The 17,421-nt window shown below is 36.3% G+C and overlaps 2 protein-coding genes across 2 annotated transcripts; both read left to right on the top strand.

The window, feature by feature from the left end:
- Window positions 1–8,596: 8,596 nt before the first annotated feature.
- Window positions 8,597–10,744, top strand: LOC127524228 (carbonic anhydrase 4-like). The gene is made up of 6 exons (XM_051915690.1): window positions 8,597–8,657; window positions 8,967–9,137; window positions 9,771–9,922; window positions 10,028–10,133; window positions 10,407–10,570; window positions 10,682–10,744. Exons 1-6 carry the CDS (start codon window positions 8,597–8,599, stop codon window positions 10,742–10,744), a joined length of 717 nt encoding a protein of 238 aa, XP_051771650.1.
- Window positions 10,745–13,366: 2,622 nt separating this feature from the next.
- Window positions 13,367–16,606, top strand: LOC127524010 (carbonic anhydrase 4-like). Its single transcript, XM_051915284.1, has 9 exons — window positions 13,367–13,538; window positions 13,681–13,753; window positions 13,867–13,893; window positions 14,000–14,170; window positions 14,359–14,510; window positions 14,591–14,659; window positions 14,732–14,804; window positions 14,945–15,108; window positions 15,530–16,606. Exons 1-9 carry the CDS (start codon window positions 13,536–13,538, stop codon window positions 15,770–15,772), a joined length of 975 nt encoding a protein of 324 aa, XP_051771244.1. The 5' UTR covers window positions 13,367–13,535; the 3' UTR covers window positions 15,773–16,606.
- The last annotated feature ends 815 nt before the right edge of the window (window positions 16,607–17,421 follow it).

The following is a 17,421-nucleotide window of genomic DNA, read 5'->3' as shown; positions in this document are numbered from 1 at the left end:
ATCCTATCACATGATATTGACCGCATGACTTGATCCAAAATGGTCCCTTTACCGTTACTCCGAATGACATCAATGAAATTCATTTTTCCGGACATTCCTTCTCATAACAAAGCAACGACTTCGACACATAATTTTAAAAACATTTTGCACTATGTTGATATTTGATGTTATAAAAATCATGCCAGAATAAAAAATATATACATTTATTACGTTTTAAGATATTTTAATGACAAATGAAATGGCTGTATTGGCCTTTGGACGGTTAAACCAAATGACCTTTTGACACTTCAAAATCTTTAAAATAACTTTATATGTAGCAAAATATAATTAAAACCTTTTGGATTAAATAAAAGAGATCTAGTTGTACTACCTTACATACTTTGGATGTCATATCTCTGTTTAGTTTTTTTTATTATTATTAAGGCCTTTGAACAAAAAAATGACCCCTCACTTTCTAATTTTGCGAGTAACTGTTACTCCTCCCCTACATCCCTCATCACAACCACCACGAAAAACGAGCCGAGGAGCATCACAGCCAGGTAACGACAGTATTTCACATGATTTGTCACCTTCTGTTAAATTAACCACTATTAAAATAATTACAAAGAGCCAGCATAGCCCTCCATTAAGCTTAACAACAAGCAAGCAAGTCTGCGTTGGCGTAAAGTAGTGGTGCAGGGTCGGAAACAACACCAAATTTAATAAAAATGCCCACAAAATTCAAGATATGAAATGTCCCTGTGTGAGATTTTGTCTTTAATGTGTTTATATTTCATATAGTTAAGCTATATCACACGTGTATCGCCCGAATATCAACTTGATTGCAATTGTAATAGGCTAGGCTATCTATTCATTTTAATACAGCAGTTCAATTAACAATAAGTTAATATTAAACTAAAATTTTAAACACAGAAATGTCAAGTTTTTGCTCCATTCCACAGACGAAAATAGTTCCAAACAAAGCAGAGCAATGTTTCGTTCATGAAGGAATCAACCGGTTTGAACGAATCACTGAATGAATGATTCTTTTACGCACTTATTAAGACTTGCCGCCACCTACTGGAGGTTTTAGTTTCTAGTCTAAAAGTAAAAGTATTATTACATTTCAAACCGTTCTTATTTCTGTTTTAAATTATTTAAAAACCATTATTCATACAACTCCAATTGCTATTGTAAATACATTTCAAAAATAATAGTAATAATAAATAGTAATTTCTGTCAGTAATGCACAACATTGGTATTTGCTCATTTACCAATTCCAGCATAATGCCACATCTGGTGAGTATTAAACATCTGCATGAGTGTATGGGTATAGTAAACAAATAAATAAATATGTAAGTAATTTAAAGATGTTCTAGGCCTACAATATGTAACTAACTAACTTTGCTTTGGTGTTACAGTATACTAAACACTGTAATGGGGAAACTAAACACATAGCCCACAATTTCATATGATCTAGGCCTAAATGAGTGATGACGCACCGTAAAGGCTAAACTGGTCTGGCTGAAAGGAATGGGTGGGGATCTAATGATGAAATTACAACAGGAGTTGGGGTAAAGTGAGCCGTTTACCTTAACATCGTGATTGATTCTCATTCTGACCTTCCTTGCGCAAAACCATTAGATAAGAATCATAAGATAAGTATTTTTTTTTCTTAATAGATCACATGATTAGCTTAATAAAGTAACTTTATCTTGCTAACTTGTTGACAGTGTCACTGTAAGTCCCAGACCACTGTTATACAGTAGCTATCATATTTTTAGTGCATTAATTAAAAGTGATTTCTGTTATTAATTATTATTTCTGGATTCCAAATTTGTTTAAAAAGAGAGTGTGCACAACATTTGTGGAGGACTTTTTCAGGTAAAATGTCTGACTTTGTGAGTATTCAGCATCTCTTATGTTAGGACAGATCCTCCGTCTGTTGTTTTGTAGCAATGGCGGTCTGTGTCAGTGTGGGTCCACGCGAGACATGCACCCCTCAGGAGCCCTGGGAGATAACTTCAGCACAGCCATGGTCAGTCACTGGGACAGCACACAGCACTCCTGCGAACAGCCCACAGATGCCTATGGAGAGCTGGAGTTCGCTGGGGCCGGCAAGAGACACAGCTATGTGAGTCCTGTTTGAGCTGTATATAGAAAACAAAATCTCATAGATAATAGTGATCTGGATCGAATGCCTAATAGAGATTTTAGAGAATTACACTTTTTGGTAAACAATCACACTAACCTAAAAAAAAAGCTACAAAATTTGTTTAAAAATGTATGTAAATAATTGTCAATTAGCCTAATTATTGAAATGGGTCTGTGTACGTTGTGTTCAAAAAACCAGAAAAAAACAAGAATTCAGCTTTATTTTTACTTTCAGGGGTAGAAAATGGATAAACAGCTTGAATATTCGGTTTCTACACGTGTGGGGTGGGAGTAAAACGCCCCTTTCCACTGATTGGTCAACCAGAGATTAAACCGTGCCGTCATCACTTCAGTTCCGTGCAAAAGAATAGTCATCTGCTGCTATAGTTGTATGAACCATTTTCGAATTAAGTATGAATACACAGCAGTCATAACTTTTATTTTAGACAATTCGCTGAGTTTTGGTCAAGGGATGGTGTTGAAATGATATGACAGATATGAAAAGATATATAGGCCTATGACATTATCAGTATCAGTGTAGCCTTGCTGTCACAGCATATCTATTGTTTTGGTTATTATTAAATTTTTTTTAAAGAGAAATTTATACAAATATATGATATATCATTATCCCTCCGCCATGTTACACGTGTATATAGTACATGACTTTTGTTCCTCAAAGTGGCACTGTTGTTTCAGTGATTGACTTTATTGAAATGTGAATTTGACGTCATGATTTGATGAAGAAGGTGAACTCGTTTGAGATGCAAATTTGAAATATCACACATTAAAAAAGGCAAAAAAAAAAAAAAAAAAAAAGAGAAGATACCAAAACCCTGAAATAAACTTTGAAAAATAAAGCCAGAGATAAAGAGTGTTTTTATATGTATTACCATCTATTATTGTCAGAAATTAATTTCCCCATAAGGGGCCCCTCAAATTGATTTTCAGGGTATTTTTTCCCTAACCTTATTAAATATGTCATCTTTAATGTTAAAATCTTAAATTTAGCCAATTAAATTAAGAGACATGCCAGTTAAAATTAGAAACAATTGATTTGTAAGATGGGAAATCATGTTTATTTTCTAAAATCAAAATAAAACTGAACTTAATAAATCAAAGTCAACGCAACAGCCTTTTAAACATCTACAGACACTCAAGTCTCATTTGAGCTCAGGTGCACAAACAGTAAATCCTTCAAAAAAGGTCTCGTCAATATAGCGGAAAAATAAAATAATGTTAAGTAAAATTAAATAGTCAAAGTCTACTTGCACTGAATGTGCTGGTTTCGGCCTCATCATGTCCTGATCTCCTCAATCAAACACTAGTGATTCAGCAACTACCTGCTAATGCACTCGCATTCACGTAAAGTAGCCTTGTTGACAAGTTTGGGTGAGTAAAGGCAAGATATAGTACCTTCAATGCCCTTAGATGGCAATATCACTTCTTTATAGCAGAAACAAACTGCTGCAGAAAAAGTAATGTGTAAATACACTACCAGTCAAAAGTTTGGAAACATTACTATTTTTTAATGTTTTTGAACGAAGTCTCTTATGCTCATTAAGGCTGCATTTATTTCATAATAAATACAGAAAAAAACAATAATATTGTGAAATATTATTACAATTTAAAATTATGGTTTTCTATTTTAATATACTTTAAAGTCTAATTTATTTCTGTGATGCAAAGCTGAATTGTCAGCATCATTACTCCAGTCTTCAGTGTCACATGATCCTTCAGAAATCATTGTAATATGATGATTTATTATCAATGTTGGAAACAGTTGTGCTGCTTAATATTATTTTAAAACCTATGATACTTTTTCAGGATTCTTTGATGAATAAAAAGTTAAAAAATATCAGCATTTATTTAAAATAGAAATCTTTTGTAACAATATACATTACCGTTCAAAAGTTTGGGGTCAGTAATTTTTTTTTCTTTCTTTTTTTTTGAAAGAAATTAATACTTTTATTAAGCAGGATGTGTTAAATTGATAAAAAGTGATAGTAAAGATTTATATTGTTAGAAAAGATTTATATTTTGAATAAATGCTGTTCTTTTTAACCTTTTATTCATCAATGAATCCTGAAAAAAGTATCACAGGTTCCAAAAAAATATTAAGCAACACAACTGTTTTCAACATTGATAATAACTGAGTATCAAATCAGCATATTAGAATGATTGCTGAAGGATCATGTGACACTGAAGACTGGAGTAATGATGCTGAAAATTCAGCTTTGATCACAGGAATAAATTATATTTTAAAGTATATTAAAATAGAAAACCATTTCTGTATTTATTATGAAATAAATGCAGCCTTAATGAGCATAAGAGACTTTAAAAATAGTAATGTTTCCAAACTTTTGACTGGTAGTGTACATTACTAAAGTATTGGAGTAAAAAGTACATTTACTTGATCAAAAATGTAGTCAAGTAAAGAGTAAAACTTGCTAATATCTTTGATACTCAGTACAACTACAAAGTAGCCAAAAAGATACTTAAGTACAGTAACTAATTATGTTTACTCAAATACTTTACACCACTGGATTATATTGTGTACATAAAGATAAAAATGCCTACATGCCATAATGGATAGTCATTGCATGTATCAGAATTACCTATTTGCAGTAATGACGAATGAAATTGGCTAATTAATTGACCAATCGTGGCAATACACATATGTATTTTAACTGACTCGTCAGGTTCAGTTTAATGACGGAAAAAATGGTCGGCACGCCAGGATCATGGTCCAAAAGGGTTGTACCTAGTCTCAAAATGAGTCATGGATGTGTTTTGGGCGTAACGTGTAATGTTGTGTAATGTAACATGTAATGTTTGTGTGCTGCTGCGCGACCCTGCGTGTAACAAGCAGAGTGTACGCGCGTTGTACACCTATCTATAGGTGCATATTACTAACGCTCCCTTTAAATAACAAAAAAAAAAAAAAAAAAAAATACTGTGCCATTGACTTTAGACCAGGTTTTTGTTGGTCAATAGCGCAGTCGTTTTCATTTGTCTCAAAATAGCAACACGCCAACAATGCGCCTGAACACACACCTTGTTTTCAGACCAGCACGCCCATGGGCGATCAGATGGGCACGAGTGCATTTGCTGTTTAAACAATGTGGGCGCTGGACATGAAAATGATAACTGCGTCGGGCTGAAACTAACGCTTGCGTCGCACCTGTATGATAGGGCCCTATATGTTTAAACCCATTCTCACTCCCAACTCTAGCGCTTAAAAATGCCACTAGTGCACCACAAGGTGCAGGTGTCAAAAGCGCCATTTAGTGTCTTTTATTTAGCAGTAAGTCCATTGCTCTAAATGCAAACTCTGACATAAAAAACTAACATGAAAGGCATAAAAATTTCATTATTTCCTTATATAATTATATACTTTTATAATCATCATTATGAAAGTATATGTTTTTGTTCCTGGGTGTATTCAAGTCCAACCAAACTGCTTCGTCAGTCAAAAGTACACTTTTCATCAGTATATACATCAGTATATAACAGGTTTCCTCATTCTTGAAACTTTAGATCCTAGTTCAGGTATGCTTTTGCCTGAAGTAAGCTTACAGATATGCATTTGTTGATTGATTTATGTAGGAAAGAAACTCTACAGGAAAGTGTACCTGGAAACCCCACAAAACAAGACAAACCTGGAAAAAAAAAAAGTAATGAAACTAAAGTATGACATAAAGACATCAGCGGGTCAGGAATTGGCTGGTTTGCATTTCCCCTTAGACAGGGTCGATGGTACTATATTGCCAAAAGTATTGGGACACCCCTCCAAATCACTGAATTCAGGTGTTCCAATCACTTCCATGGCCACAGGTGTATAAAATCAAGCACCTAGGCATGCAGACTGCTTCTGCAAACATTTGTGAAAGATGGGTCGCTCTCAGGAGCTCAGTGAATTCAAGCGTGGTACCGTGATAGGATGCCACCTGTAAAATAAGTCCATGAAATTTCCTCACTACTAAATATTCCACGGTCAACTGTTAGTGGTTTTATAACAAAGTGGAAGCAGTTGGGAACAACAGCAACTCAGCCACGAAGTGGTAGACCACGTAAAATCACAGAGCGGGGTCAGCGCATGCTGAGGCGCACAGTACGTAGAAGTCGCCAGCTACAGTCAATAGTCAATAGCCACAGACCTCCAAACTTCATGTGGCCTTCAGATTAGCTCAAGAACAGTGCGTAGAGAGCTTCATGGAATGGGTTTCCATGGCCGAGCAGCTGCATCCAAGCATTACATCACCAAGTGCAATGCAAAGCGTCGGATGCAGTGGTGTAAAGCACGCCGCCACTGGACTCTAGAGCAGTGGAGACGTGTTCTCTGGAGTGACGAATCACGCTTCTCTGTCTGGCAATCCGATGGACGAGTCTGGGTTTGGCGGTTGCCAGGAGAACGGTACTTGCCTGACTGCATTGTGCCAAATGTAAAGTTTGGTGGAGGGGGGATTATGGTGTGGGGTTGTTTTTCAGGGGTTGGGCTTGGCCCCTTAGTTCCAGTGAAAGGAACTCTTAATGCTTCAGCATACCAAGACATTTTGGACAATTTCATGCTCCCGACTTTGTGGGAACAGTTTGGGGATGGCCCCTTCCTGTTCCAACATGACTGCGCACCAGTGCACAAAGCAAGGTCCATAAAGACATGGATGAGCGAGTTTGGTGTGGAGGAACTTGACTGGCCTGCACAGAGTCCTGACCTCAATCCGATAGAACACCTTTGGGATGAATTAGAGCGGAGACTGTGAGCCAGGCCTTCTCGCCAACATCACTGCCTGACCTCACAAATGCGCTTCTAGAAGAATGCTCAAAAATTCCCATAAACACACTTCTAAACCTTGTGGAAAGCCTTCCCAGAAGAGTTGAAGCTGTTATAGCTGCAAAGGGTGGGCCAAGATTAAGACAGGGATACAGATTATGAATGGGATGTCATTAAAGTTCATTTGCACGTAAAGGCAGGCGTCCCAAAACTTTTGGCAATATAGTGTAGATGCTGAAACCACATGATAGCACAAGCTTGTTTGCTTGTGGTGTTTGTCCTCAGACAAAACGTAGGCCAAGTCATTTTCGAAATAACTTTAGGGCTTACAAATTTTTACAATTTTACAAAACTAATTTTAAATTAAAAAATAATCGGGAAATAAAAAGTATTTAAAAACATGATAGCATAGCATTCCATGTGTAAATGTGTATTCCATACATATTTATGCAATAACCCTCTCTGTCAACTCAAAAATACTTTGGTGAAAATAAATTCACCAGACAATTCCAACAATGCAATCCTAAATGGTAGGATTTGTATAAATAAATAAATCAAACAAACAGGCTATCCTGACCACATTCCTGCTGGCTAGCAATTCCTCAAAATCAAGAAGAGGAACAAAATTTGAAAAACAAAACGTGAGATTCTTTGTTAATTATGCAAATATTTAATTACAGAATGTGAGAATAGCACAGTTAGGTATTGTCACAAAAATAATTAAGAAAAAAACAAAGAAAAAAAGGCTTTTGACTGATTTGAGCTTTGCTTTCAGCAGTCCTGACCTGAAGTCCAGTGACGGCTAGAGTGTGTAGTGCACTGTTGCACTCGTAGTATCACATGACAACATTCATTTTAACATCCGCATGTAGTGGCATCCTGCCAACATCACTAGCCCGAAGACCCAAAACTTAACTCCTTAGACTTTCAAAATATTTTGAAAAATAGCTTCTTTAGAAATATGATTAATTTTCTGAAAGGTTAGTTTCATGAAACATCCCAGCATAAGCCTGGACATGAATTGAATTGAAATTATAGTGACGCATCTAATTTGTCTGAGGTGAAACATATTTGCGTTGTGAAATTTTGTGCCTATACTCTAAATGAGCAGCTGTAATTACCGCTAAAGGATTGTGTACACAGTGATAATTACAATGTGGTTCCTTGTTTGAGAAATTAAACCTACTGTTATATATGAATACTTCCTTATTTTGTAATTCATACTAACCCACTTTTGTATCTCAGATAGCTCATACAAATGTCATAAGTGATCATTGTAGGCTACTTTAATATATGTTGACTGTATATAATGTACCCAAAGTATACTGCATACTTCAAAGAGCTTTGATCATTGTCATCTTTCTAAAAATTGTATGTTTCCGTAGGAGTCACAGCATACAAATTCTTATGAAATCCCCACCCCGTAAAATTATGACATTTTCTCATAAGATCGAGTTCTTCTTTCAAATAAAAAGGAAAGAACCATCAAAAGATGAACATTAAAGAGGTTAATTAAAAATTAAACATGCAAGAAGGATACAAATCATTCATCTGAACATTTGTGAGTACAGTAAGTTAATTACCTTTTTCTGATTGATTTCATTTCTCTTATCAAATTCAGTTCACTTATAATAAGGTTAAGTTCTGTTAGCGGCGTTGTTATCGATTGTAATGATCTCTTGTTTGATTTAGATGATTGTCTTGCTGGTAACTTGCCTTGCTGCTCTTCTGAGTCCCTCCGTCCACGGCGTGGGTGAGTGTAACTGAAGATCAACTTTATTGACTCAACGAATATCAATTTTAATTTTGTATGACTCCTCTTAAACACTAAAAGCTCTTGAAACATTTTTTTTTTCGTGAAAATTCATGAAATTTCATTTATTAATGCTGTCATTTAATCCTAAACAGATTGGTGCTATCACAAGCCAGAATGCAGTAAGTGTGATTTATTATTTATTAGAATATTCCACTGCATAAAAGTTAGTCTTATTATAAAATTTAAAAATGAACATATTTAAAACTTGTTCTGAAGTGGATTTTTGTGACCCCTGATTTGTAATAGATTTTACCACCTGGCCCACAATTGCTCCACAATTCTGTAATGGATTCAAGCAATCTCCCATCAATATCGTGACTGTAAGTGTTCAGGGAAATCCTAACCTGACCACATTTAACTTCACTGGTTTTGATGACAACTCCACCTTCCTGGAAATCGTGAACTCGGGCGTCTCTGGTAAGGAGACTGGGAACCTTAATTTCCTGATATTACCTGCATTTGTTCAATGCACAATGGTTAGAGAGTCAGACTGGTAACCTGAAATCAATACCAGCAGGAAATGACTGAGGGTGCCCTTGAGCAAGGCACCTAACCCCCAATCACTCCAAAAATGGCTGCCCACTGCTCCAGGTGTGTGTGTCCACGGTTTGCAGTGTGTGTGTGTGTGTGTGTTCACTACTCACTGCTCCTAATGTGTGGGCACTATGGATGGGTTAAATGGAGAGGACAATTTCCGAGTATGGGTTACCATACTTGGCCTTCACATGTCGCTTTTTACAAATTATACTGTTGTTGCTAAAATCATATATTTAGTAGATTTATTCAAAGTAGCTTCCAAATGAGGAATACCTACTAACAAAAGCAATCAGTCCGTAGAAGATGGTAACATGGGAAGTATCACTTTAAAAGCTCCAGAATTGCTCAGAAAAAAAACAAAATTATGAGCAAGCACAGAGATCTAGATGAAGAATAAAAGTTTGATTCCCCTTTTTATTCATATACCATGAGACTGGCTAACTTAAATTGGCAAAATAGGTAGTAGGGTGCAGATCAAGCATCAGTGATGCACAATGTCCATTGTCTTCACAGTGGTGGTCAGCCTGAATAGTAGTAAAATGGCAGTGCAAGGAGGCGATCTTCCAGGTCTATACAACCCTACACAAGTCAGTATCCACTGGGGTAACGGCAGCTCTTCGCCTGGCTCCGAACACACTGTGGATGGCAAACAATACCCAATGGAGGTACGAGTGAATTATTTTCCCCAGCAAATGCACTGCAACAGCCTGAGTATGTGTATGTGATCATTCACCATGTGTAATCTTTCTACATCTGATTCTGTCTCTCAGCTGCAAATTCTGAATGTCCATTCGAAATACAACGGGAATGTGTCAGCTGCTCTAGCTGCTAATGACAGCATAGGATTGGCTGTTTTCAGTTTCTTCATCGAGGTGAGCAAGGCCACATTTATTAAACCCAGAGGGAAGTCAAACCTTAAAGTATATTTACTGTATGGCTTGGTTGTGTGCTCATGTGTATGAGCTATATTTCTGTTTATCCAACAGGGAACTGAACAAAACAAAGTGACCTCAAAAACATTTTTATCAACTGTATGAAGGGTCTTTTGTGCACTTCATACCATTAAAAATGTGGTATATTTAGTTAATCTCTCTTTATCAATAGTCAGTAGTTTCCTTACACCCTCTTGACTTTTTTTTGTATATTTAGATAATAAATTCCCCATGAAAATTCAAGTCACACTGAACAGTCTGCTTGAAGGGGTGGACAAGACTAAATATTACCGTTACCAAGGCTCCCTAACCACACCTAACTGCAATGAAGTTGTGATTTGGACTGTGTTTAAACAGCCCATCAATGTCAGTCAGAATTTGGTAAGTCAAGGCAACTCTATAGTAGAGTAATTCATAAAAAATCATACATCAACATTCTTCATATTCTGAGTTAAAAAAAAAACACTCAACTGAATTTATTTCTCCAAACAGATCAACCTCTTCAGCACAACTCTCAATTTCAAAGCAGACGGAGCTTCAGTTCTGATGAATTGATGAATTTTGCAACACTGTCACTGAATTAAATTTTAACTGAATCATTGAATGGATGAAGTGATGAAGTGAATAATGACACTATTTTCTTCTGTAGTGCTCCTTATAGCTGAACTGAACTCATTTCATAATCAATGAACTTTACACAGTTATTGAACTAAACTGAATCAACACCAAACTGACCTCAGCTGAATAATGACACTTTTTTAGTTCTATTTATAGAAGAATTTAATTGTTTGCATCATTGATCATTATTTTTCTTGTTTATCTCTGCTGCTGATTTGAAGCATTCTGTATTGTATACAGTGCTATATAAATAAATGTATCTTGACCTGGCTGTATGAGCTTGTTTTATTCATTAACATCTCTTGTACATTATTCGTCAGCTTTATTGATCGTTCTTGATCATAGTTGACGTTTTCTGTAATATGTTAATTTTGTCATATGTATCATCTTATCTTGATGATACTTAACTGTTCTTATTTCTACCCATTGTATTTTCTCCACTTTTTGATTTCCATTGTGTTCAGGTTTAGTTCAGTTTATTGACTCTTGCTGTGTGTGTCTTTGTCGTTGTGTTCCCTCCACTGATCAGTCACCATGTACACAGCTGTTTGTATTTAAGTATTCATATTTTAGTTCCTCCCTTTTTTCATTGTCGGTTGTTGTCTGTGCATTAGCACAATTTCAGGCATGTTGGCTTTTTGTCGTCTTCCTTGGACCTCTGCATTACAATGAGTTAGAATATCATTCATTTTTACCCAAAACACTTAGTTTAAAACAGTTCAAATCATATAGACTGCTAATGCTTTATATGAGGCTTATAGTATGGTATCTGTAATAATTATATTCAACATGAGATGATTCTGTAGTATTTAAGAGAATTCAGGTTTTTAAAGTCTAAAGTATGGCAGCTATGGCAGACCTCAGTTATTAAAATTAAAACATTGATTGGTGTTTATGTAACCATACAGGTGGTCCAAAAGACCAGTCAAAATGCTTGTGTATATATATATATATATATATATATATATAGTCTATATACATAAAGAGGGCCGTTTACACGACAACGTTTTCAACTAAAAACGTAAAACTTTTAATGCGTTTTGACTGTTCACTTACACGACATTGGCGTTTTGGGTGCCTGAAAATGCAAGCTTTTGAAAACGGGTTTCTAAGGGGCCGTTTACACGACACCATTTTCAACTAAAAATGTAAAAATTTTAATTAGTTTTGGCTGTTCATTTACATGACAACAGCGTTTTGGGTGGCTAAAAAAATGCAAGCTTTTGAAAACGGGTTTCAAAGTGCAAGTTTTTGAAAACGGTCTCCGTGTAAACAACAAAAAACACGAATATGTTGAAACGATGACGTCACGCACATGCGTATTACATGTTCAGTCTATGGTGTTTCATCGCCATCTAATGGCCTTGGCAGCAGAATACAGCGTTTTTAGTCGTTTTCGCGGATCCATGGATCGTTTTGACAATAGTGTCGTCTTACGCAGAAAACTCAAAGGAAAATCTTCTCCGTTTTAAGCATATTGTTGTCGTGTAAACATGCCCAAAAACAGATGGAATTGGCATTGAGGGACTGTTTACACAACACAGTTTTCAACTAAAAACTGAAAACTTTATGCGTTTTGTCCGTTCATTTACACGACAATGGCGTTTTAGTGGCCTGAAAACGCATACTTTTGAAAACGGGTAAAGTATTTGAAAACGATACCGTTGTCATCTCCGTGTAAACTACAAAAACGTGAATCTGTGAAAACGGTGACGGCATGCACATGCGTATTACATGTTTAGTCTATCCACCTTATTTTTCAACGCAAAGGTTAAGTTGTTTTCTGTGAATGTGTGAGACTTCCGATTTAGCCTGTTAGCCACTATAAGGAAATAACGAGAAGAATATCAGTGCAGTAAATTGTAAAAATAAGGTGGATAGGCATGCGCGTTTGGCGCGGGTGCTCTGTAAAAGAATGCATGTATGCGCAGGCGAGTACCCAGACAGCACACAAACGTCTGCAAGATGTCTGTTAAAGATCACTTCATCTGGAAAGCATCTGCTGTTCACAAACATCTGATAGACGTCTTTAGGATGTCAGTTTTACATACATTCTAAATCATAAACATCTTAAAGACATCTTCTAAATGTCTGTTTGACATCTGACAGAAAATTGTCCTAGGTGTATTGCAGATGCACATCAAATAGACGTCTCCTAGATGTACGTGTGCTATCGGTAGTCTTTCTTTACAAAGTAACATCGCCAACTACTTGTCTGGCATGCGTGATACAGCGTTTTTAGTCATTTTTGCAGATCCGTGTGAATGGGGATAGTTTTGATAACGTTGTCATCTGTACAAAGAAAACTCTTTTATGTTTTTAGTACATCATTGTCTTCTTCTTCTTTTTTAACGCCGATTGGCATCCATCTTATTGGTGCATTACCGCCACCTTCTGTTCCGGAGTGTGGATCAGTCAAGTACATTGTTGTTGTGTGAACTTACCCTAATTATCAAAGCTGCATGTCTTCTGGGGTGGAGACTTGCTACACCTGAACCAAACTGGCCCTAATTAGCCATCTGACACCCTAAAGAGCAACATCTGTCAGTATTTGGTGTTTGACGTCACCCTAAGCTTGTTTGCTTCTTTTAAAGCTTTTGAGTGTTAATGGTTTTGGAGTGACTGTTTAAAAATAGGGTTCTGCAGATTCAATATAGAGAATTGGGTTTTGGCTATTATTTGGAAGAGAAGTGACCTGAACTAGTGAAATTGTATTTAGTTAACTAAAATGGTAAGATAACCATGGGACAACTTAAAATTGATTAAACATTTTGTTAGGCTCAAAGTTTTCATGCTTTTTACGTTACCCATACAATGAATAAGAATATGTAGAGTTTGCAACTCTGTCCTTTTGTGTTTTCCTCTCCTTCAAGATGAATGCTTGGTTTATGATCTTCCTTGCAGCTTGTTTGTTCTCCGTGTCATACAGCGCACCAACGTCTGTGGGTAAGATGTGATCATGTGACTTGGTTTCCCAAACAACTTATGTCATTTCAACCATGTTCTCAAAAGCATTCTCATTCAGTGTGTTAATCTTGCTGTATTTGGGCTCTTCTCAGCCTGGTGTTATCACATGCCATCATGTAGTAAGTGATTCTTTCATCCTTTTAATTGACTATACTTGTATAATTCCTTTTTTATGGCACAGAATACATTAGTGAGCTTGGCTTTAAAGTGCTTTCTGCATCTCAGGTGACATCACATGGCCCATAATTGCAGAAAAAGACTGTAATGGCACTCAACAGTCACCAATCGATATTACAACTGCCAATGTCCAGGCTAATGCTAATCTGACCTCTTTCAACTTCACTGGCTACGATGACAAAACTACCTTAACTGAGATTAAGAACACTGGCAAGACAAGTGAGTACATGTTCAAATGCATAGATGACAATAAAAAGTTGAGAAGGCTGTTTCTGCCTGTATCATGTGGTTTCGTTAGCTTGTTGCTGCTGTTTACATCTGCTCAGCACGCAGGAGTTATCTGTTCTTTGATGACAGAACATACAAATAACATCTGCATGTTGTTGTAATTTGCCTTTACTCTTCAGTTAAAGTTACACTTGATCACAAGAGAATGCATGTGGAAGGAGGTGATCTGCCAGGCTCATTTGCTAGTACGCAGTTTCATCTCCACTGGGGAAATAGTAGCGCCATGCCTGGATCTGAACACACTGTGGATGGCAAACGATACCCTATGGAGGTATGAAGATTGTACAGACCTTTACTACTTTATGTGCTGGTACTTAATTACTAATTACTTGTCCTACTCATCTGTTTCAGCTGCACATAGTGAATAAGCTCAAACATAATGATTCAACTATATTGGCTGCACTTGGTTTCTTCATTGAGGTACATGTATGTTTCCTCTTACCAATAAACAGTTTGTATATTTTAGATCATCTCCTTTTTCTGAACTCACAGGCCACTAATGACACTGGTAAACCAGAGAGCTGGAAGACCTTGACCTCTTACCTGACAAAAATAGCCAATGCAGGCAAGTCTCAAGCTGCAAAGTAGCACATACTTGTTGCTTTTTCCATGACTGTAAAATTCTTTGTGAATTATGCCCTGCGGTCAGATATGATTTCCTTTTAAAAGAGCAAAGTATTTTCTAATGGCCTTCCTGTTTCTCAGGTGATAAAGCATGCATCACTCAATATATCTCTATGGATGATCTGCTTCCTGGAGTGGACAGGACAAAATATTACCGTTATCTTGGCTCTTTGACCACACCAAATTGCAGAGAAGGTGTGGTTTGGACCATCTTTAAAGACCCTGTCAAAGTCAGCCAGGATTTGGTAAGTCTAGACACAAAAACTAAAGGTTCTTTATTGGCATTGATGGCTCCATGAAGAACCTTTTGGTTCTTGGTTATTTGGCAAGGTTATTTATGATGTTAGAGGTTTTTCAGATTATTAAAATATTTTTCATACTAAGCCCTTAAAAATAAGTTTCCAAAAAGGTTCTCACAGTGATGCCCTAGGTGGAATTAAAAAAGGTTCAAAGAAGTTCTTTGGGGAACCCAAAAATGGTTATTCTATTGCACCACTACAAAAAGTTATGTTTTGAAGTAGAAATCTTATTGGGTTTGGTTGCAGTTTAGCTTTTGTGTAGTTTAATTATGGAACTTGGGTTGGGTTTGTGTGTGTGGGGTTTTTTTTTTTTTTTTTTTCTTCTTTTTCTTTTTCTTTCTGGTCTCATGCTTTCCCTCAATATTAGATTGACCTGTTCAGCATGAGGGTTTACGTCAACAAGGTGACCAACTCTCCCCTAATGGTGGACACATTCAGGGGTGTACAGCCAGTCAATGGCAGGATCGTGACATCACAGGTGGCCGGTACCACAGCTACTGGTCTTATATCCCAAACGTCATCTAACTTGGACATTCTAGACCTCTCTTCTGAGTGTCATACCTCTGAACCTTACCCTGCGTTTGATTTCTCAACTGATGCGTACTGGTAGGATTCAAGTGGGACGGCTGACAATGTTATGAAGTGTCTTAAATTATTTTTGAGTAATATTTTATTGAATTGTAAAAATAACTGTTTTACTTGTTCCAGATTTGTCAGTCTTGTCCGATTTATATGGATCTTTCATTAATTTTTTTTTTTTTTTTTGTGTGTATCCTGCTAGTTCATGTATGTGTATCTCTATGTCCAACACTATTTTTAACAAGTTACTATACAACTAAAGCTCAAGAGCTGCTGTTTTACAGGTGTATGAGGTTTTGTATATTGGTGTTTGCAAACATGCTTGACACACTTTATTTTGCCATCAAGGCATTTATTTATTTTTTTTTTTTCCCCTCAGTTTTGCACTTTAGAATGAAACACAACTAACGCTTTTAGAGCTGTAATGTAGTTGCTTAAAGGTGACTAGTCTCCATCTGAGTGTAGACACAAATGAATTTGGTTTAAGTGTGGTTATCAATTTAAGCTGCTGTTCTTAGTTTGAGTAATTCAAGAATGTTTAAGGTTTTAAAGAATGGTCTCGATCTAGCAGATGTGCTTGTTGTGACTGTCATTCAGTGGCACTTGTCTGTAGTCAGGTTTTTTTTCACTGATCTGGAGTAATAACTTACTAAATATGGTTTATCCTTTTATGTACGGTTTATGCACAAGGGGTTGGTTCTTATCTTTAAATGGTAGTTTTATCTTGCCTTTGCACCAACATGTGAATGACTTGTCAAAACACTGCCTTTAATTCATACTTGATTCAACTAATCTGTAAACAATTTTATTCATTTTAATGTATAATGTTGGGGGGGGGAATAAAATAAAGTCTGTCATGTTCTCAGTTGGGCATGAGTGTTTCATTTATCTCACAAGCTCCACTTATGAATTCAACCTTGTAATGCTTTATGGAGTGGTGTAAGAAGAGTGAAGATGGCACAGCCTAGAGGGAATACTGTCTCTTAATATGGCCTCTTCATGCTGGTAAATGACACTAGTGATAATTTTGGGCTTGTGCATTCAAACTTCAGTTTAAGCAGTTGAAGTCAAAACTAGATCTTCAAGACCAATACCTGAATCCAAACCCTGTCAGTCCAAATACCAGGCTGTCCATTTAATATAGTCGCTGAAATACGGCACTGCCACAGTACTTATTTCTTTTGTTTTTGTGAGGGGTATTAAACAATTTCCTTTCACAGTTGCTGCTTTATTTTATTTAACTTTGTTTTTTTGTGGTGTTACAGAAAAGTTACTTTAAGAATTTTATGCAGTAAACATTCATTAATATGGCCATGAACTGATTTTTATATTGAAGTTTAACTGGTTCACTGTAAAAAGTAATATGCTCTATTTACTCAAAATTGTGGCAACAGATTACAAGCAATATTATTAAATTCAACATATAAGAATCGAGTTAGAATTAATCAAATTAAATCCTTAAAAGTCAACCATTTAAAATGTGTAAAATTAGCAAACACCATTACAAAAACCACAAACTGACATCATAAGCAAAGAGTGAAACTGGCCAACTAAATGGAACACTGATCCCCATAATGGCAACCAAACATTTACAATAACATTAACATCAACATCTAAACCTCTGTTACTTCATGTGTTTCTCTTTCCTTCAGTGATTCTGCTTGTTATCAGGTGTCTTCA

Source organism: Ctenopharyngodon idella, chromosome 12 (assembly GCF_019924925.1).
Source record: "Ctenopharyngodon idella isolate HZGC_01 chromosome 12, HZGC01, whole genome shotgun sequence".
NCBI lineage: Eukaryota > Metazoa > Chordata > Actinopteri > Cypriniformes > Xenocyprididae > Ctenopharyngodon > Ctenopharyngodon idella.
Note: the sequence above shows the minus strand (reverse complement) of the source record. Positions and strands in the feature narration are given on the sequence as shown.

Coding starts and splice junctions, on each gene's coding strand:
- LOC127524228 (XM_051915690.1), top strand. CDS start 8,597: ATGATTGTCTTGCTGGTAACTTGCCTTGCTGCTCTTCTGAGTCCCTCC. Junction 9,138..9,770: donor CGTGAACTCGGGCGTCTCTG/GTAAGGAGACTG, acceptor TTGTCTTCACAG/TGGTGGTCAGCCTGAATAGT. Junction 9,923..10,027: donor GCAAACAATACCCAATGGAG/GTACGAGTGAAT, acceptor TCTGTCTCTCAG/CTGCAAATTCTGAATGTCCA.
- LOC127524010 (XM_051915284.1), top strand. Junction 13,754..13,866: donor CAGCGCACCAACGTCTGTGG/GTAAGATGTGAT, acceptor GGCTCTTCTCAG/CCTGGTGTTATCACATGCCA. Junction 14,171..14,358: donor TAAGAACACTGGCAAGACAA/GTGAGTACATGT, acceptor TTTACTCTTCAG/TTAAAGTTACACTTGATCAC.